This window comes from Chenopodium album, chromosome 7 (genome assembly GCF_948465745.1).
Source record: "Chenopodium album chromosome 7, dcCheAlbu1.1, whole genome shotgun sequence".
Classification (NCBI taxonomy): domain Eukaryota; kingdom Viridiplantae; phylum Streptophyta; class Magnoliopsida; order Caryophyllales; family Amaranthaceae; genus Chenopodium; species Chenopodium album.
Window position 1 is genome coordinate 53072437 of NC_137840.1, and position 20001 is coordinate 53092437.

Genomic DNA, 20001 nt, shown 5'->3' on the forward strand with positions numbered 1-20001 from the left:
CAAGCCCTAATTGATGTTTGATTAGCATGATTTAAATTCAAACTAGACTTGAACCATTTTTTCTGGACCAAACTCGACTTAGTGACCCAACTAGACTTGATTTAACCCAAAATTGACTTAAACCAAAATTAGGCTTTCACAGACACAATAATTTTGCATAACTCTAATTTAAACTAAACTCAATGTGACTAGACTCAACTCGATTAGACCAATCCCAACCTAATGACCTGAATTGACACCACCGTAACGGGATACGGTTTTTCTACTGAAAGCCCAAGTCGTCATTTCTGTTTCAACCAAAAAATCGTCATTTGTATAATTGTATCATTGTATGTAATATTAAAAAGCATATTCTCTCTCCTTCTCTCTCTCCTCTCCCTCTTGTGTCTGCATCCATCTCTCGTCCTTTTCATCTCTCCTCTTCTCTTCTGTTTCAACGTAATTAATTGGTTAATGCTCTTAGATTCTTCTGACCCTCTTCTCTTTTCCCCTTCACTAACTTCCTTCTTCCATTTTCCACCCAAAATTCAGCACAAATTAAGCAATACTCACCATTTTTTGATCGCAAATCATGGATCTGTGGTCTGTTCATGTCAAATACAGTAACCCAACTCCTATTTTTGCTCGAAATTCATTTCTTGATAAACCCACTTCCTTTAATTTTGCCAAGAATTCACCATTTTCAGTTGAAGATTGTGGGCGTTTATTTGATATCAGTATTAATTCTAAGCGCAAGCATTCTTTTTCTTATGGGTATAATACTTGTTCTTCCTTCGTTGTTCAAGCTAAAGGGAAGAAGAATTCTGATAATTTTTCATCTTCTTCAGGTACCCTTTCTATCATTCTTGTGAAGAATTCTTCTGAGTTGCTTTAATTTTTGCATTTGAATTTACCTGTTATTGTTTTTAGTGTTGATTTTATTTGCTTTTTTACTTATTGTTATTGCTTTGATATTTGCATTTTGTTATTGGTTTTCTGGGTTGTGTTTTAGGCATTATCGTAGTTACGGATTTTGTAACGAGTGGATGTCAATTAGCTTAGTCGGGTTTGTACCCAAGTCCTCGGATCAATAATTTCCATTTTTGGCTCTTTATACACCAAGAAAATGTATACGAAATATTCAATAAAAATGAAGTAGTCATGCAGTATAGTGACTATTACTTGGGAATATGATCGGGTGGATGTTTGTGTATTGGAAGCAATTAGCCAATTATTACGTCTTCTTGAGTGTTCAGGTTTCATTTCGAGGTTTTGCTACATGGTTTGGTACTTGTAATGGTGGAATTTGTTACAAAAGTCTGGACTCTTGGTTTCTTGGCTTTCGATTAGGTGCGCACTGATACAAGCCGAGTTAAATGTTGCAAGTTTTGGTGCTCGAGTTAAATGAATCACATGAACATAAATATAGTTTGTTGGAAGTTCTTTGTTCTAGCTTAATCATCAACTTTGTACTAGTTATATCTTACTATTTATTAGACACGCAGGTGATTGGAATGACGTTTGAGCACGTACTACTTTGAAGTTTGAACTATTGGAAAAACATATTCCTGAAAATCGGAAGGGTCTCATCTTAGTTTGAACTACTGAATGGAACTTGTTCAATTTATGGCTTCTTCCTGTAATGTTTTGGTACTTGTACTGGAAGTAGTGAGTGAACACAAGGACTAATATGCAATTAAAAATTTGATTGAAAAATAAGGATGCAGAATTTCTCGAGAACTTTCTTTATATTTTGTGCATTGTTTGGGTCTAGAAATGTTGTGTACATATGAAGTCAGTAATTTGTGATTCAATGTGCTCTTTATGTTACTTTATGATGACATATGCTAGGATATGTTGTATGAAAAAAAAAAAATTTAAGACAAGTGTGATATGGTGAAGTTGGAGTCAAATTTGTTGAAGAGAGTGTTAATATTCTGCTTATATATTATTCACTTGATACTGAAGATGGGTTATCTTATAGCCATGTTGTAGTTTCTCAGTTGTAACATGGAAGGTATTCTCCTGAAAATGTGCCATATTTTTTTGATCTTGTGGTTCAGGATTTATTAAGAATTCTCTTTCAATTGACGAAACAAAATACATTGACGAGAAACGCGCAGGATGACTTGTTACTGGAATATCTTACCCATCCCACATCCCCTATCCATGAATTAGTGATAACTGTGGAAGAAAATGCTGAGATTTCTGACAGGATAAAGAACTAAAGCTCTGTCTACTGCCTTCCATGCCCAACATTTTACCACTACTTCTTTATTATCACATGCAGTAATCTCACTATTGTCTGGATTTTTATGAATTACCTGAGGTTTATGGATAGTCTAACCTAGTACATAGGTCAATGAGAAGAGCTAGAGTTTGGTTTTAATGTACGATGTATTCCTTATGAAGAGGTTATCAGTGTGATGGTTCTATTTTCAGAAATTTGGAGTTACTGAGAGTATCTTATGTAGAAAGATACAATTATTATTCTTCTATGAATTTGATGTATACATTGAAGTGCAAAAGGTTTGGATGGGGATTTGGGGACTGAGAGTCTGAGATTGACTGCTGTTGAAGCGGTTTATATAGCAAGTTAAGTAAGGCAGCGAGCTTCAGATACTATTAAGGTTTGTTTGAGTAATAAACTGTATTTCATTTATTTATGGGGAGGGGATAATACTTGTTGCAGTTGTATTGATTTAATAAGGAGCAGGAATTTGAATCCTTATTCTGTTGTGGGGTGAGAAGAACTAGATATGATATTTTCTAAAGAAAGGGAAACATAATTGTTCCGATGGAATCAACAATTCATCGAGGTTTTTTTTAAACTTAATAAGTTGTCTGCACACATGGGCATAATGACGGAAAAAATAATATGTAACTCATAATTAAGGGTAGATCTATGTAGGATCCAAGGTGGCATGTTCCCAATTTTTATAATAACCTTTTGATGCAATGTATGATACAATAAATTAAATGTGTAAGCGTTACACAATTACACATCGAAACAATTATTTTATTGGTTGAGTCATACCCTGCACAGCACACGCACAGAAGTCCATGTTTCTGGAGATCTTTGGTCTTTGATCATAACTTTTGTAGTTGTAAGGTCTAAGGTATTGAAAAGCTGCAATTGCTTGGAATTTAATTGTAGTTATAGTGAAATTTTTTGGATCATAAATATTTGAAACTTTGAAAGCTTGAATGTAGAGATTAATCAAGATATATTTTTATTTACATCTTTATTGTATGTAAATTTCTTACATTTTATTGTTATTGGAAGACAGAGTTTGTAGAGACATATAAAAATGTACATTATGAATTGTCTTACATCTGATAAGTTGAGAGAAATAACTAATCTATAAGCTACAGGTAAAAGCGATTATTGGTTTTAAGTTTCTTATTTTTATTTTGGCGTACCATGGTTTCAAATCTCCCTTTCTGGGCACCAAGATATAAAGGGAAATATATAAAAATCAAAACATGGTCCAATTTCAGCAAATTGCCTCCTTAAATATCTTGTTATATTTTATTACATCGAAACAGACCTTTAGTTTTGCTCATATATATAAGGAAAATTGAAAATTAATAATCCCACCTTTCTCATTTCTACTCGAAACAATTCCACCTTTTCGAAATCCGGAAACAATCCCACCTCACCCCATCTGCCCAAAATGATACTTTTTACCTCTTTTTCTACAGGTAATTTTTTTTTTTCCTTTTTCTTCAATTTCTTTCCTTCTTCTTCTACCTTGACCACCTGAAAAACTCCATAACAACCACTTCCTTCCCCTTCTTGGCGAAGTGCTCACACATGGTATGCATTTTTTTTTTTTTTTTATTATTATTATTTTTTCTTTTTATTTGTGAACATGGTTGGGTGCATGAGAAGATGGGGTGCTACGGTCAAAGGGGAAAGGAAAAGGGAAGTTCCAAACGGAGGACTCACTCTGAAGGGGCAATTGAAGGATTTTTCCTTGCCAAATTACTAGTATTTTCCAAAGAGCAGTACCAAAAAAATATTGATGTTCATGGCCAACACATTATGTCATCTCTCACTCAAACTTCATGGTTTTGTTCTCTTCACTCTACCAAAACCTTTCAACCCACCCAAAAAAAAGTCTTTTTTACCCCACAAATCCCCAATTTATCAATTTTAAACCCTTGAAATTCTCTTCAATTATTGCCAGAAATTCGAAAGATGAATTGAAGGAGCCAGAAGGGAAGGGGGGAATCGGGGAAGAGGCAAGGTAGGGGAGTTCATATTTGGAACGGGGTGGGGTGTTTTCGGCGGGGAAGGGGGTGCTGTGGCAATGAGGAGGGAATCGGGGAAGAGGCAAGGTGAGGAAGGGGTGGGAATAAAGGAATGGGGTGGGGGTGTTTTCGGTGGGGAAGGGGAGTGCTTCGGCAGAGGTTCGGGGGTTTTTGGTTTAGATGGATATGGATCGGGAAGAGGGAAGAGGAGCAGGAAAGTAAAGAGGGTGAGGGCTGATTTGTTTTTCTAATTATTTTTGTTTCATATTTTTTGTAATTATTAAAAAAAATTAAATAGGACCAATTAAAAGGAGGACATGTGACACGTAACTTCACCTCATAATCCGGTAAAAGGCTTGTTTTTAGAATATGGAGGTTAAAGGTGGGATTGTTTCCAGATTTCAAAAAGGTGGGATTGTTTTGAGCTGAATTGGCAAAGGTGGGGATTATTAGTTTCCATATTCCCTATGTATAAGCACATTGAATCAATCCACCAGCTGAAAAATTTTATTAGAAAATGAAGCATAAAATGAAGTATAATAAATGCTTTCTTGTGTATCCAATCAAAACCAAAGAGAGAATTGGGAGCATGGTATCTTTCTCTCTAATGTATCCATCATCTTGCTCCTCCTATTTTTAATATAATACATTGACCTTATATTAAAAGCCAAAAATATAATACATTGACCTTATATTAATTCCTCTGGAGCCCTACCCAGGTGGCATGGGGGTGCTCCGCTTTTCGGAGCAGACCAATCTTCCGAGGGAGGGAGGGGTTGTATGTCGGTAGTGATGTCAAATTGGGCACCTAGGTCAGGTTCAAGCCAAGTCAATTGCATTTGGCTCATGCTAGATAAGTATTTCTTGAAGATTGAATTTATGTTCAGGTCACTTTGGATTTGGTCTGGTTGTTCTCAGATCTGTATCATATAGCTATAGATGTTGGCAGCCATATTACGTAATAATAGGGAGGTTGTTTCCAGTTGACTTTTTATTCAATATACAATGACTATTTGCAAACAAAAATTCAATATGATATCTTTGGGTCATTGAAAGCCTTGTTAATTGTGGATGTGATTGTAATGTAGGAAATGGTGACCATTCAAAATCAGGGGGGAACGGTTCCAAAGGAAATAATTCTGATGGGAAGAAATCAAATAACAATGCAAATCAAAAGCCTCAGCACTTAATCCAAGACTGGAGAGAGTTTAGAGCTACACTCTTTGCTCGTGAGCAGGTAATTCATAGTATTTTGGGTTTTCAGTTATCTTTGTTGCTCTATTCTTGCTGGTACCCTGTAAGATATCTATATGTCCAAGATTGCTATAGATAAGTTTTACAGTCACAATAATTCTAGAAAGCTTTGCAATGTCTGTGATGCTTTGGTTGCCTGTCTGGTCATTTGGTCCTGCCACGTCTGAAACTTGAATAAATTTACTCATGGCTCCTTTTTTGTTTTATGCCTGTTTTTGACACTCAATCTTGTTCCAAATATGTATATTAGTGCGTAGAAAATTACAAGTATGCTAGAATATGGATCCTGTGTACGATTGCCATTTGATTTTTTAAGTTTATTGCTGAAGATATTTGCACTGTTTGTAGAAATATTCTTAGCCTTTGCAACATTGAAAAGATTTTAAGAAAAAGAAGATTATGGAGTTTTGCTGATTGATGGTGATTTTTTTTTATTTTTCTACTTTTTATAATTTAACAAAAAAAAAAAGATTGGGGTTTTGATTGGTGAAAAATGAATAAGTGGGGATTGGTTGATTAAAGGTGAAAAAAACTTTTATTTAGAGACGGAGGGAGTAAGTCTTAAAATTTTGATTTTGATTATTAATGCATCCAAAAATTCCTTGGGATTATTAATGCATCCTTGATGCCCCTTTTATTTTTATTATTTCTCATTTTTCTATGAGGCTGCTCTAAACTGTTTGCTGTGATCTCTTATGGATTTTGATCGCTAAAAATTTTCGTGATCTTGTTTTATGAACTCTTAATTATTATTGAGGAGTTTATTTTGTTTGGGTTCATGTCATGTTCACTGATTATCGAAAGTAATGGACAATGATGTCGTTTTGAGTTAGGAATAGTAATGAGAGCCAAATTCTAATTTGGCAAGGGAATTTATACAGTTGATGCATAATTTAGTTGCATCTTTGGACGACAGCAACTAAATGTTTACCAGCTAGATATTCTGGAACTCACTTTTAGTTCCATGCTATTTAATTACTGAATTGTTAGTAAATTTTCAGTTGACAAGTTAGTTTTTGATGATCTCAAACATGGTAAAGCATTTGGTAAGATGATTGAAAGACATTGTGTACAATGAGTTACTTCTAGCTCGAATTTCCAAATGGCTTCATTTTAGTTGTTATGCAATATGCTTTTATCCCTTTTGTTAACTTTGCCCTCCTATAAACCCCCAGTGTGAACTGCTACTATCTTTAAATACCTTTCTGATAAGGATATTTGACTGATTGAGTCATATTATGGGACTTCTTTTTTCATTTGCATAATGCTTAATACAGCAATTGGCTTTGTTGAGGGAGTAATTCAGACTGATTGTTGACAGTTATTTTCTTGTGGTATTTGCATGGGTAACCTGGTGCATTATTACTATTCCATCTCTTCTCCTGATCTATGCTTGTAAATCTTATTAGGCAGAATCAGTTGACTCCAGCAGTCATGGCCATGACGGCTCACATACAGAATCAAAACCATTAGGCATGAAGTGGGCCCATCCTATTTCAGTGCCAGAGGCAGGCTCCGTTCTTGTTGCCACAGAAAAGCTAGACGGTGTTCGTACTTTTGAGAGAACTGTGGTTCTCCTCCTCAGATCTGGGACTCGGCACCCTCAAGAAGGCCCCTTTGGAGTTGTAATCAACCGTCCTCTTCATAAAAAGATCAAGCACATGAAGCCCAATAATCTTGAATTAGCCACCACCTTTGCTGATTGTTCATTGCATTTTGGTGGGCCCCTTGAAGCAAGCATGTTCCTGTTAAAAACAGGGGAAAAACCCAAGATTCCTGGATTTGAAGAGGTTATCCCTGGCCTGTGTTTTGGTGCTAAAAATAGTTTGGATGAAGCAATGGGATTGGTGAAAAAAGGTGTGCTTAAGCCTCATGACTTCCAATTTTTTGTTGGTTATGCTGGGTGGCAACTTGATCAATTACGGGAAGAAATTGATTCCAAGTATTGGCATGTGGCTGCATGCAGCACAAACTTGTTATTCGGCAGTTCACTTGATTCGTCAGAAGGTTTGTGGGAAGAGATTTTACAATTGATGGGTGGTCAGTACTCAGAGCTCAGTCGAAAGCCTAAGCAAGATCTGTAATTGTACTTTTTTTACGGTGCAGGGACTTATATACTTAGTAATAAGCTTGTGGTGGAATATGAATGAGTACGAAAGTTTGTATGTTGAAGTGTTAAACTGAATGTACATAGAAGGTTGGAGAATACTTTCAGATAGTAGATTGCGCTTTTTAGTTAGCCTATTCAGGTATTTGTATGTAGTTATACTGCATCTTCTTTAATTTTAAAGACTCATTTTCTATAGAGAAAATTAGCCCAAATCATTCAGAATTTTGCTGCTCTGCTGTTAATTCGAGTTTGTAAAGTATTTACTAGTACTAAGCAGTACTTTGTAATATATAAACTCCCTCATGCTTACAACTGCATCGTGTAATCTTAACAGCTTGAGTAAAAATAGTCCAAGTTATGTATTGACTACTTAGTACTACTACTTACTCCTATATACGAAATATATCTATGTTTGGCTTTCTAAAGTACCTTTGGCAGTAAATTGCTCTTATTTTATACCGAGTATTCACTTATCTTATCATTGCACTTTGTAAGAAATATGGGATATGGGAAAGTGATAGTCAGAAATTTTGGCATTAAAAGTCCATGACACATATATTAAAACGTTGTAGTATATTATAAGGTACGAGTGTGTGTGTAACTGGACCAAAATCAGCTTAGATGCTTGATGGTACAAAATTCTGTTACGGTTAGAAACAATCAAACATGCACAAATTGGTATTAGCAATGACTTTTGGTGGGGGGGGGGGGGGGGGGGTAATTAGGTTGGTAGTCATTGAGAGAATTTTAAACAAGGGTTCTAATGATGGTAGGTGGCGCTAATTAGGATGATAATTCACAACAAGGTTCTAAAATATGGATTCTAAATATGGCAGGTAATGCTAATTAGATAGACTGATCGTCACCATAGGGATATGTGGATTTTAAAGATGACAGGTGAAGTTGATTAGGTAGGTAGTCACAACTGTTTTTTTACACGCGGATTAAAAAGATGGCCAATGAGGCTAAGATGGCAAGTGCATAGATTAGTCGCTACTCGCTAGTCACAAAATAATTCAAAAGTGTAGATGCCTCTCAAATTATACAGAGTACCATTTGTAACGTAACAAGCTAAGCCATTTGTTCCAAAGAGGATGAATGTAACAGATATTAATTTGCTCCTTTGCATGGTTGAAAAAATGGGACTGTATAGTTGATACCTTATGATATTATTGATGTCCATACAATGTTCTTCATATTAAAAATATCCAGATTTGTTCATGTAATTTCCCTTTTAATGTTGATACAAGTAAATAATGGTAGAGATAGTAAACGAATAAGGAACACTCTGTTAACAGCTTAACACAAGGTTAGTTGGGCCAGATTAGGTGTCACGGCAAGGTTTTAAACATGAATTTTAGTGATGGCAAGTGTGTTAATTAGGCTGCCAGGCTGGTAGTCATGGCATGGTTTATAAATGTAAGAACATATAGAAGGTTGCGTGGGCTCAGTTGATAGTAACAAAATAATATTAAACGTAACTAGCACGAGTCATTGTTCCGAAAAGGATGTACATATCTGATAAAGCAGTTGTAATTTGCTCCTTTACATTGATGGAAAGATGGAACTATGTGGATGATACCTCATAATACTCTTACAAAGTTACAATGTAGTATATATAACTGGACCAAATCAGCTAAGACGCCTAATAAGATGAAAAGATTAGAAACAACCAAACAGGCACGAACTGGTATTAGCAATGAAATCAAACTTTCAGGTACATGTAAATATGGACATATAAATCAGCACTCTACATTGTATACATATACGTGTATAGGCTTTGGATTTACAATTCCCCTCATCTCTTACTCTTTTCCTTTACAAATAAATCTCCTCATTCTAAACACTTGGAATACACCAGGTAAAAGAGTTTGTCAATCCTATTCTTCTCCGACATTCACTGGAGCTCTGTTCGAATCCTGGTTGATTAAACTTTTTTAGAATGTATATACCCGCTTCTCTCAAATGTCATGTTGAGCTCCTTTGTCATCAGCCAAGTTCACGAGGAGAAACAGTTTCTTTTGTGTTATACTGTCAGTTACCAGCCATTTCTTCCATTAGAGTATTGCAGCTGAACCTCCCCAACATCATTATTGGTTTTGTTTCTGGCTTTCTCCATGCGCGATTTTCTAACAGCCTGCTGAATTTGCCTCTCATGCTCTTTCAACATATCTTCAATATTTCCCCCAGGAGGAACAAGAGGTCCAGAGTAGTGAATTCTGTTTTTCTTCGGCACGTAACCCTTTTACATTGAGAAACATAAGAAGATTAAATATGTGAAAAAGCACCATTTGTATCTGAGTAAAGTAAAGAATGAAAAACTTTTGGATACCCAAATATAATTGTGATTGTTGAGGATACTTACATTGTCTTTGCCAGAAGGCCAGTCATCCCTTGTGTATGAGTCTGCTCTGTCTGGAGTCACAGCATGTTTTTGAGACCTTGAATCAGGTCTATCTTTTGAAGCGCTGTAAGCCCTTCCTGGGGCTTGGTGTGCATCATTTTCATCCTTAGCCTTTCTATTCCATGCCGATCCAACAGCACTTGGGTGAACCATTGAACTGCAATGAGATAGACCATTGGCTGTGTTTCGCGTTTGTGCATCAACTGTAAAGGCATTCCCTCCATTTCCTTGAGCATTGTAATTTCTTGCACTTTTATCTCCCTACAATAAAATGTTTTCAAGCAAAGTCAGGTAATGAGGCACATGAAACTAAAACTATCAATTGATTGAGTGGAAAAGTACCTTTAAAGAGACTTCTCCATTAGCATCATACTCTGGGGTTGGTTTGGAATCTCTTGGACCTCTCCTAACAGATTCAGGCCCTCGTCCTTTAACAGCATCTGCCTTTCGCCTGAAATAATATTACAGGGAATTTAAACGTAGGATGAGTTTTAATAGCCATTAAAATTAAAGGACGGGCTTGTAAGTAATTAAATTGTAGTGGCAAGGTAATACATGCATCTCCTTCTATGCTGTTGATTGTGATATTAGTGCTCCAAATAAGGCTTAATTTCTACTGCGTTTTTCTGATTGCCAGTTTGTTAATTATTCTTTTGGAAGAAATGAAAATTTTTCTTCTTCAAGGAAATTTATAAATGGTGAGAGCAAAAATACTGCTGTTAAATTGATTACTAATGTTTAGTACATACCTTCTGGCTTCTTCATCACGGACTTTTATGTCGAATTCCTTCGTTGGAGGACATTTTGGCAAGCATAATGGATCACAAGGAAGTGGATGCGTTGTGAAAAACTGGATGGGAAGATCGTGTTAAATGAAGTTTTTACAAAGTGGAATAGACAATAAAATGCAAATAGATTGCCACAGAATAAAGTTCACTGACTCCTTGCTTTGATAAGAAACAGTTGCAACTATGCAAGGTCAAAGCAGGCTAGAAGTGGAGCAACTTAAGAAAATGATATAACATTGACATACATAATATTTGAGTGATTAAAAGACAGTATAAACAAACCTGTTGCAGATGTAACCTTGTTATCTTTTTAATATACCAAAGGTGATTTTTCACAAATTTGAGTGTAAAACAAGCATTAAGAAAAAATATGAGTATAAAACAAACATTAATACAAAAATAATATACAAGAATATGATTTTCACAATGTCTGTCCTTCTAGCACTAGCAAAGTCATGGTTCAGACGTTCAATGAAAAATGCACAGCAGGATCAAAATGTCAAATTTCATTATTGAGCAGTGATAGTAAAAAGAAAATGAAATAAACAAATAAAACGGTAATCACCTCGCTTTTTAAAGCAGCTGAAGCGGTTCCTCTTCTTTCTGGTTCAATAGAGAGAAGGGCATCAACAAGCGTTAAAGCTGAAGCAGGAAAGTCTTTAAATGTCTCCATGAGACGGCGCTTATATGGTTGTGAGGGTTTAAAACTAGTTGCATGCGGGAATTTTGTCCTCTTCCAGTATAATTCAGATGGTGAGCCACAAAGCTTGAAAATCTTGTGCATTTGTTCCACCTATACATGTTCACAAATGATCCATAAATATTTGAATTCTGATGTTGGTTTAAAACAATGATATAGCTAACTAAATACTTCGTATATAAGTTCTAAAAGTAAGGTGTTCATCAAGAATAAAATTGATGCAATCGAATTTCTGGCTAGAATTTGCATTTATTTGTGATGAAGTATTGTGATCTCCAACTGAAATTTTTAAAGCGCTGGAAATAGGAATAGCCATTATTATTGCAGACAAAAAAGATCTCAATATCAATACTTTGTGACTGAGTTTATACCAATTTCTCACTTAAGCTTCTCTTAGGAAACTTGAGGTTTAAATGAATACTCAAGTTAAAGAACATGAATGTAAAGTATGACAAGAAGCATTTTTTAGTTTTCACAGGACGTGACTCGTGAGGTGACCTAATGAGTAACCTTTTTGCAGACTAAAGATCCTTACTAAGAAATGGGGTGTAATTGACCCTCTTATTTTTAGAATTCAAAGTTTGCAATATCAAAGATTTAATAGAGGAACAAATGAATTTCTGGTTCACTTCAGATTACCTCTGTTCTTCCTGGCATGATTGGCTTCCCAGCGAATAGTTCTGCAACTATGCAACCCACACTCCACATATCTACAGCAATGCCATAGTTAGTTGAGCCCAGCAAAAGTTCAGGTGCCCTATACCATAAGGTTACCACACGACTTGTTAATGGCTGCTTTTGGCCAGGCTTGAAGCAAGTTGCCAGACCAAAATCTGCAATTTTGAGCACACCGTCATTGTTGATGAGAAGGTTTGAACCTTTGATGTCTCGGTGAAGGACTCCACGACTATGGCAGTGTACTAGTCCAGAGAGCAGCTGTTGCATATAGCACTTGATCTGAAAGAGTACAAAATTAAGATAAGAAAAAAAAAAAAAAAAAAAAAAAAAGGATATTAACACAAAAATATGGATCTCTCTTGATAAATAATTAAATAATAAATAGTATACAGTTTCGTGAATAAGTTGACAGGAAGTACCTGTGGTTCTGTGAATCTATTACCAGGCCTTGCTAAAAGCCCAGCTAGATCATGCTCCATGTACTCAAACACTAGGTACAAGCTTCCTGACATCCTTGATGTGACTAAACCCTCAAGCTTCATAACGTTTGGATGATCTAATTTACGTAAAATAAGTATTTCCCTAGCCATGAACCGAACACTCTCTGGATCCATGTTGACAAACCTCACTTTCTTCATAGCAACTAATTTCCCAGTTTCAAGGTCACGAGCCTTATACACACTGCTGTAAGTTCCTTGTCCAATCTGTGTACAAGTAGCAAATGAACTGGAATAAATAATCTAGACAGTTAAAACTTGGTTAATAAACTTCAGAGAGACAAGCTTGTGTAAGCACTAGTGCATTTATACAGGAAGATGCATGTTACAACAGATAACTAAATCAAAAACACAAAAACACCAGAAAAAAGTCGGCATTGTTTGTTACCTTTTATTATCCAAATGCAATTCAATTAAATCATACCCCTAACTCTATATCCTACAATGTAGGAACCTTAACTCTGAATACAAAATCATGCATGCATGGATATTATTGTCTTGAAATCCCTAGTTCATTTCTCAGTAAACATTGATCTCAATTGAAAATATGCAGACTACAAGAGTAAAGTTTTTCCTTGAAGAACAATTCAACAAGATGTTGAGCTCTTTGGGTTCACATCGTATGACATTTTTAATAAAAGGCAATTAAATTGAACAAAACTAATTGATGGGAGATTCTACAATTCTACTTATGCATGTAGCATCAAGAATACATTCTTGCACTTTTAATGCTGCAAACAGATGAATAAAATCTTTATTTAAGGAAAAACAAGCTAAAGAAAGATGACATAAGTAACAAATGAGACACAAAGCACAAGATACAAAAACATTCTTGAGAGGAATCGTGAATGGAAAACTAGAATAAAAATTATGCAAGACACAAACAGAATTCAGCTGCAAGACAATGGAAGCAAAAATGCAAGCGCAGTCAAAGAGTCACAATAATCTTAACATGTCATAATGAACTATCATAAGAACCAAATGTATACAAACTAAGAAATAAGCAAGAAATAAAGAAAATCCAACTGACTTTGTCCAACTTCTCAAATGAATCTGCCCTTCTAGGCACCCATCCTTGTATAGCCTCTCCGGCAACAGAACTCAACCAAGAAGGCCAGCCAGCAATAACTTGCTCGCCATGAGGGCCTCGCGGTATACTAACTATCCCGTTCACAGGCTTAGGACCTCCATTAACTCCTAAATCCACGGTAGCCCCCCTTCTATGATGAGACCCTCTAGATGATGGTCTTTCTACAATAATTGTCTTAGGTTTCTCCCCTTGATCATCCACTTGTTTATTGGATAAAGAACTCGAATAGCCATTCGACAAAGTACCCGAATTGACCTTTGAAGGAGGCCTGCTAGACCCACTCAGGGAACCTGAAAGATTGGCACCAGAAGGTACCCTTGATGGTGGCCTACTCCTAGTTGACCCGTCACCAAACCCATTCGAATTCTCCCTAGTTGTTGAGGGAAGCAAATGTACTTGAGACTTATTCACCTCTCTTTGTTCATTATTACCAGATGATTCCTTAAGAGTAGAACAAATGCAGCCCATAATAACAATCAATCCCCTTCTAAGCCACCTTTCTACAAACAGGTTATGTGCAAAAACTCTAACTCGACCGCCTTTTGATAATGTTTTGGCATTAAAACACCAACTTAAACCCTTTTATGCCCTTTAAACCAATACGGGCACCCTTCAATTTGGTCAAATTTCACAATGTACCAAAAATTTTCCAGGTTTGTCAATTGGGTTCTTCAAATTACAAGAGAAGAACTCAATCAACAACCCGAAAAAACCAAAAAATACCCAGTGAATTGAATGAAACCCGGAAAATTGAATGAATGGAATAAATTTGACTTGCCAATTTGGCAATGTATGCTAAAAACTTGATTGAAAAAATTAAAGTCAAAGGCAATATAACCCAGATGATGATATTGATCAAAAAAAATGAATGAAATGATCAAAAAATTATAAATGCTGGAAAAGATAGCAATGATGAAAAAGAAATGATCAAAATGTTGAAATTGTACTCTATTAAGATTTGGTTTAAGGAGAAGAAAATAAAGAAATAACGAAATAATTGAATAATTCAATGTTTAAAAAAAAAAAACCCAGACCAGAAATCCAAGAAAAAAAATAAAGAATAAATTTGAAAGACAAAAATACCCAAAAAATTAAATTATGAATTAAGAGTTTCTGGTCTAGGTGGGCCCTCACTGCAGCTTCCCAAGAACTCAAAAAAAGCTTAAAAATCTAAGGAAAACTCCATTAATATAAAACTCTACAAGAAATTAATTAATTAATTAATAAAAAACAGAGGAAGAAAAAAAAGATTAAAAATTAAAACAGGGTGAATATTTTAAGTCTTTTTTTTGTTTATTTCACTCAATTATTTTTTTATTTTTTTATTTCCAGATGGATTTGTTAGTTGTTTAGGGGGGTGTTTTGATGTAATCCTACAAATGCGAAAAGCCACAAATTATGATGCAAATTTTAGAGAGAGAAAGTTAGAGAGAGAAAGAAGAAGCAGCATGAAGATGGAGGGAAGAAACAACTCAAAACAAACAGATTCTTTTTTGTTGTTGGTTTGTTTAGTTTCAAATATTCAGTTAATAAAAAGGTGTTGTTTGCCACGAAGAAATGCCACGTTGGCTATTAAACTAACGTTAATAAATAAATAAATATCTAAATAAAAAGAATTGGCACTTCTTAAAATGAGTAATCCGTAGTAACTAGTAAGCTACCCCGTAATAACCTAGTAATTAGTTGCAATGTGGTTTTTAAACTTATGAGTTATGATGGGTGCGGCTAATTAGGTCCGTGTTCATGGTTGATTTTTAATTTAAACGTGAATTTTAATGGCTAGATGGTAGTCACAACAAGGTTGTTAAATGTAAAATATAGGTTGAGGTTGATTAGGTAGGTAGTCAGGTTTTAACACATAGATAATAAAGATTACCGGTTATTAAAGTTGGTATTACATTAAAGATTTTAAACGTGGATTCTAATGATGACATGTGGGGCAAATTGTTTAGGTTATTTTTAAACACAGATTGCAAAGATAGCATTTAGAGACGTATATCTAATTAGGTTGATAGTCATAACAAAGTTTAACTAAAAATGTGATAAAAGATGGCTCTTCACAAATGTTCTCTCTCTCTCTCTCTCTCTCTCAATGTGCTAGAAATTTTTCTTCCATCAATTTTTCATAGGGATTGAACCTCCAACTTAATATTTTACATAAGTATGAGTTATTATTTCAGAAACGATGAAAAATATAAAGATAGCTTTTATATGTGAATTATAAAGATGGTTTTGTAGAGCTGATTAGGTAAGTAATCACAATAAATACATAGGATTATTACAACTAGGCTTATTTAGGTTGGTAGTTAAGCCATAGTTAATCTCTATGATGTTCTTCATATGTAATTTACTAGTTAAACATCTTTTTCTTATCGTGTTAAAAAATATTTAATTCGTTTAATATGCAAGTAAATTAAGACACCGGATATAATGAACAAGGAACCACAACATTATCAACTAAAAATATAATTAGGTCAATTAATCACATGGTTTTTTATTTTTAAATTTTTTTTTACTTAAAATGTTTTTTTTTTCAATTTTCTCCCTTCCTCCGTTAAATCCGGCCACCTTGACCCTCACCAGTCACCACCTCCCTTTCCAGCCACCCTCCCCTTCACCTCCCTTTTCAGCCACCTTGTCTTTCTGGCCACAACCCGCCCAAAACCGGCTAATACCCACCCCAAAAACCCACACCCTTGAAACCTCCACCAGCCACCATCTTTCCTATCACTAGCAAACCCTGAAACCCCCTATCAACACGCTACTATCCTCCTTCGACAGCAATCGCAAGCAGCCGCCACCAATCGCCCCCGCCCCTGCTGCTCCCTCACGCAGCAACCCGTAACACCACTCACCTGCGAGCCCTCTACTTCCCAGTACTAGCACCACCTGCTCGCAAGTCACAACCCCTCGCGTAGCAGAATCGCGCCCACTAGCATCCACCAATTCGAACAAGCAAAACTGTAGCCCACGGAGCTGCAGAGTTGACAGGGAGGCTGAGCAGGAAGGTAGAGAGGTAGGGGAAGGGCACTAGGGCAGAGAGAGTGAATTGGTGGTTGTGGCCTGTGGGGAAAGGGTGGGTGGGTGGCTGAGAGGAGGAAAGAAGGATTTTTTTTTCCTTTATTTATTTTGTTAAATTGAAAAGCAAGAAAAAAAAATTACTTAAAGTGTAGGTAACCAGTAATCTTGGCCTAATAAAAACGAATAGGGTGTAAAGCTTGGATTATTCATAAATAACCAAACGGTCAGATTATTAAAAATAAATGGGATATTCCCATTGATACACTCCAGGTTTTGACTTTTCTCAATGGTACCACAATTTTTTTGACTTCCTGCTGATACACCCAAGGTTTTGACTTTATAATTCACGTACCTAAGTCTGTTAATCAGACGTTAATAACTTGATAAATTAACATCTTAGGCTTAGTAAAAGATGAAATGACTAATATACCCCTTTTTTAATCCATTCCCTCCAAATTTTCCCCCTTAAATTGTCTGTTATTTCCCTCCAACTTCTCTCACCCTATTCCCTCCCTAAAAAAAGCCACTTTCCCCTCTTCTATTCTCCATTAAAGTTCTCTTCCATTGTTGCAAACTTATCTCATCTCCATTAAAGCTCCCTTGCTACAAACTTATCTTCTCTTATGACATTGCTGCAAACTTATCATTGACTGTGTATGTTTAATATTGAGATCAACTAAAATAGACAAAGTAACTAAAATGTGGGACAAATTGAAATAGACAAAATGACATCAGTTGCCAACATTCATAAATATATATAGGTTATTTGGGAACATTGCAAAATCCAACTTTCAATAGTAAAGTTGTCTACTAAATTACCAAATAACAACAGCAAAAATCATCCCAAATGACCAAAAAACAGAGTTAACTACAAGCTTTGACTTTCTATCAAATTATCAAAATGCATATGCCACTATACTGCAGAACAAAAGGCTTAGGAGCTTGGAGAATTTGATTTTCATTGAGACATAGGCACTGGTTGGCTAGGCAACTGTGAAGCTGTCAATACTGTTGCTTGCTTAGTTGAGGGTCTGCCCTTCTTTCCCTTTGGTTGTTTAGATGAAGCTGCAGACTGAGATCCAACTTCTTCAGATTTCTTTGCTGCCTTTGCTGCATTGCTTTGGTCTTTGACCCTAGGATTTTTTATGACAAGAGGCTCATTTGACTTCAGTTCTTTCCTAGTTAAGCCTCCCTTACAAGTTGTCTTATTATGGCCAAAGCAACCACATTTGCTACATTTGACTGTTTTGGACCTTTTTCCAGGTTGCTCTTCACCTTCCTCCCTCTTTCTATTCCTACTTGGTCTTCTAATTCCCCTCTTCATCTTAGGAGGCATGATGATTGTACCTGACTCATCTGCAGACCATTGTTGTGTGTCAGGAATTGGGTTAATGCAGACACTATAAGCTTGCCTGTAAGTCTTCACAAAATACCAGGAACTGACAAAGTCATGTGGGTCAAGCTTTGCATCAATGCAGGCCCTAATGGCATGCCTACATGGCACACCTGATAGTTGCCATGCCCCACAGGAACAAATCTTCTTGTTTAAGCTCAAAGGAAACTGTGATCTTCCTTCATGAATTTCATATTCTCCTGGACTGGACTTGAAAGCTCTACATTTTGAGGTATTTTTACCTATTTCTTTCACTAGCTTCACAATTTTAGGAATAATGTCTTCATCTTTCCAAGACCTTGCATTCTCCATCCTTGTTGCAATTCTCACCGTACAAACCCTTCTTATTCCTGCATTCATTATCATAATTAGATGTCTTACCAAACCAGTTTGAAATAACAATGATATCATAGCATGTGAACAATTAATACCTTCTAGCAAAGTCAAAATAGGCCTACACCTATTCACCCCAAGTGTAGAGTTGAAGCTCTCTACAAAATTAGAGGTATTGGAGTCATTGCAAACATTTGGGTCAAATGCATGCTTACTCCATTTAGATTGCTCTCCCAAGTCTGCAAACCAAGACATGACATCATCACCTCCTACTTTCTGCAACTTTTCCATAGCTTTCCTAAATGTGAAAGCTGAAAATGCATTGCAAGATCTCCAAAAGAGAACATACATCATAGGGCCTGGAAAAAGTTTCTTGAAGTTTCTACTGAGATGCCTACAGCAAAACCTCCTATTAGCTTTAGGCCAGACTTGTTCTAATGCAAGTTCAACTCCCTGATACAATGAGTACACAATAAGCATGTTTAGGGATAAACTCATATCATAGCAAAACAATCAAAAAATTGAAACACAAAGAGGAAAGTACTTGCCTTTTGCCTATCAGAAATAATGGTCCAATGCTCCCTTGACGAGTCTTTCACAATGTTCAACAAATGCCAAAAGAAGTATGTCCATGATTGCTTGTCATCTTGGCCAACTACAGCATATGCAATGGGGAAGATCTCATTATTTCCATCTATTCCCACAGCAGAGAGCAATACCCCCCCCCCCATAGTTACCTTTGAGATGGGTCCCATCTACACCAATTAAAGGTCTAACACCTCTAAACAGACCTTTCCATTGTCCAGTGAAGGAGATAAAGATGCTTGTAAGTTGCAGCTGTTTAGGGATAGACTCAGTTTCATTCCATGCACAAAAAGCTTTTGACTCTGGGTTTATTTCTATGCACATCTTAGCATATTGTGGCAGCAGTCCATATGACTCATCATGTCCTCCAAACAACTGCTCAATCACATAGCTCTTTAACCTGTACAAGGTTGACTACCTCATGTAGATGCCATATCTCTGAAAAAGAAGTTCATTGAGTGCTTTCCCAGGATTGTCTCAGTTAGCCCTGATGTCTTCCATGACTTTTTGTGATGCCCATTTTACATTGCATATGGGGTTGTAAGTCTCTAAGACCCTGCAAGTGTGTACATTAGGCCATATTTTCTTGATTGCCCAAGTTCTGCCATCTGACAGTCTACTGGCATGCAATCTCCAATCATAGCATTCAGATTGGCAAACTGCACTGTACCTTTTGTTGTCAGCATACTCTACATTGATGGCAAATCTTTCTTGAACAGCAAAATCCTTCAAAGTGTCCTTAAAGTGAGCTTTGTCAGTAAAAATCATCCTAGGAGATGGTGGTTGCATTGGGGTTGTTTTGGTGGTACTACTCTTTTTATTCTTTGTAGCCTTAACCTTCTTAGACTTTTGTATCCTGTCCATAGATTTCTCAAACTCTATTCGACCCTTGGTATACTCAGAAGCAGATTG

General features: G+C 36.1%; 3 protein-coding genes across 3 annotated transcripts; 1 reads left to right on the forward strand and 2 right to left on the reverse strand.

The window, feature by feature from the left end:
* Positions 1–342: 342 nt before the first annotated feature.
* Positions 343–7815, forward strand: LOC145639059 (uncharacterized). The gene is made up of 3 exons (XM_081690177.1): positions 343–827; positions 5325–5473; positions 6900–7815. Exons 1-3 carry the CDS (start codon positions 572–574, stop codon positions 7572–7574), a joined length of 1080 nt encoding a protein of 359 aa, XP_081546303.1. The 5' UTR covers positions 343–571; the 3' UTR covers positions 7575–7815.
* Positions 7816–9262: 1447 nt separating this feature from the next.
* On the reverse strand, positions 9263–14225 carry LOC145637915 (putative serine/threonine-protein kinase At1g54610). The gene is made up of 8 exons (XM_081688918.1): positions 13698–14225; positions 12590–12874; positions 12132–12449; positions 11358–11585; positions 10754–10854; positions 10347–10455; positions 9966–10265; positions 9263–9842 (listed from the first exon to the last, which is right to left on the reverse strand). The coding sequence occupies exons 1-8, from the start codon at positions 14223–14225 to the stop codon at positions 9639–9641; spliced, it is 2073 nt and encodes a 690-aa protein (XP_081545044.1). The 3' UTR covers positions 9263–9638.
* A 3511-nt stretch (positions 14226–17736) lies between these two features.
* LOC145640307 (uncharacterized) lies at positions 17737–19413 on the reverse strand. Its single transcript, XM_081691607.1, has 4 exons — positions 19242–19413; positions 19053–19159; positions 18603–18957; positions 17737–18521 (listed from the first exon to the last, which is right to left on the reverse strand). Exons 1-4 carry the CDS (start codon positions 19411–19413, stop codon positions 17737–17739), a joined length of 1419 nt encoding a protein of 472 aa, XP_081547733.1.
* Positions 19414–20001: the final 588 nt, after the last annotated feature.

What these genes read in the sequence shown, in the direction of transcription:
- LOC145639059 (XM_081690177.1), top strand. Translation starts at nt 572, where the DNA reads ATGGATCTGTGGTCTGTTCATGTCAAATACAGTAACCCAACTCCTATT. An exon ending in TAATTTTTCATCTTCTTCAG is followed by an intron (nt 828 to 5,324) that starts GTACCCTTTCTA and finishes ATTGTAATGTAG; the next exon opens with GAAATGGTGACCATTCAAAA. An exon ending in CACTCTTTGCTCGTGAGCAG is followed by an intron (nt 5,474 to 6,899) that starts GTAATTCATAGT and finishes AAATCTTATTAG; the next exon opens with GCAGAATCAGTTGACTCCAG.
- LOC145637915 (XM_081688918.1), bottom strand. Translation starts at nt 14,225, where the DNA reads ATGGGCTGCATTTGTTCTACTCTTAAGGAATCATCTGGTAATAATGAA. An exon ending in CGTGATGAAGAAGCCAGAAG is followed by an intron (nt 10,456 to 10,753) that starts GTATGTACTAAA and finishes ATATTATTTCAG; the next exon opens with GCGAAAGGCAGATGCTGTTA. An exon ending in GGCCTTCTGGCAAAGACAAT is followed by an intron (nt 9,843 to 9,965) that starts GTAAGTATCCTC and finishes TCAATGTAAAAG; the next exon opens with GGTTACGTGCCGAAGAAAAA.
- LOC145640307 (XM_081691607.1), bottom strand. Translation starts at nt 19,413, where the DNA reads ATGTGCATAGAAATAAACCCAGAGTCAAAAGCTTTTTGTGCATGGAAT. An exon ending in AGATGGGACCCATCTCAAAG is followed by an intron (nt 19,160 to 19,241) that starts GTAACTATGGGG and finishes CATATGCTGTAG; the next exon opens with TTGGCCAAGATGACAAGCAA. An exon ending in TTATTTCTGATAGGCAAAAG is followed by an intron (nt 18,958 to 19,052) that starts GCAAGTACTTTC and finishes TCATTGTATCAG; the next exon opens with GGAGTTGAACTTGCATTAGA.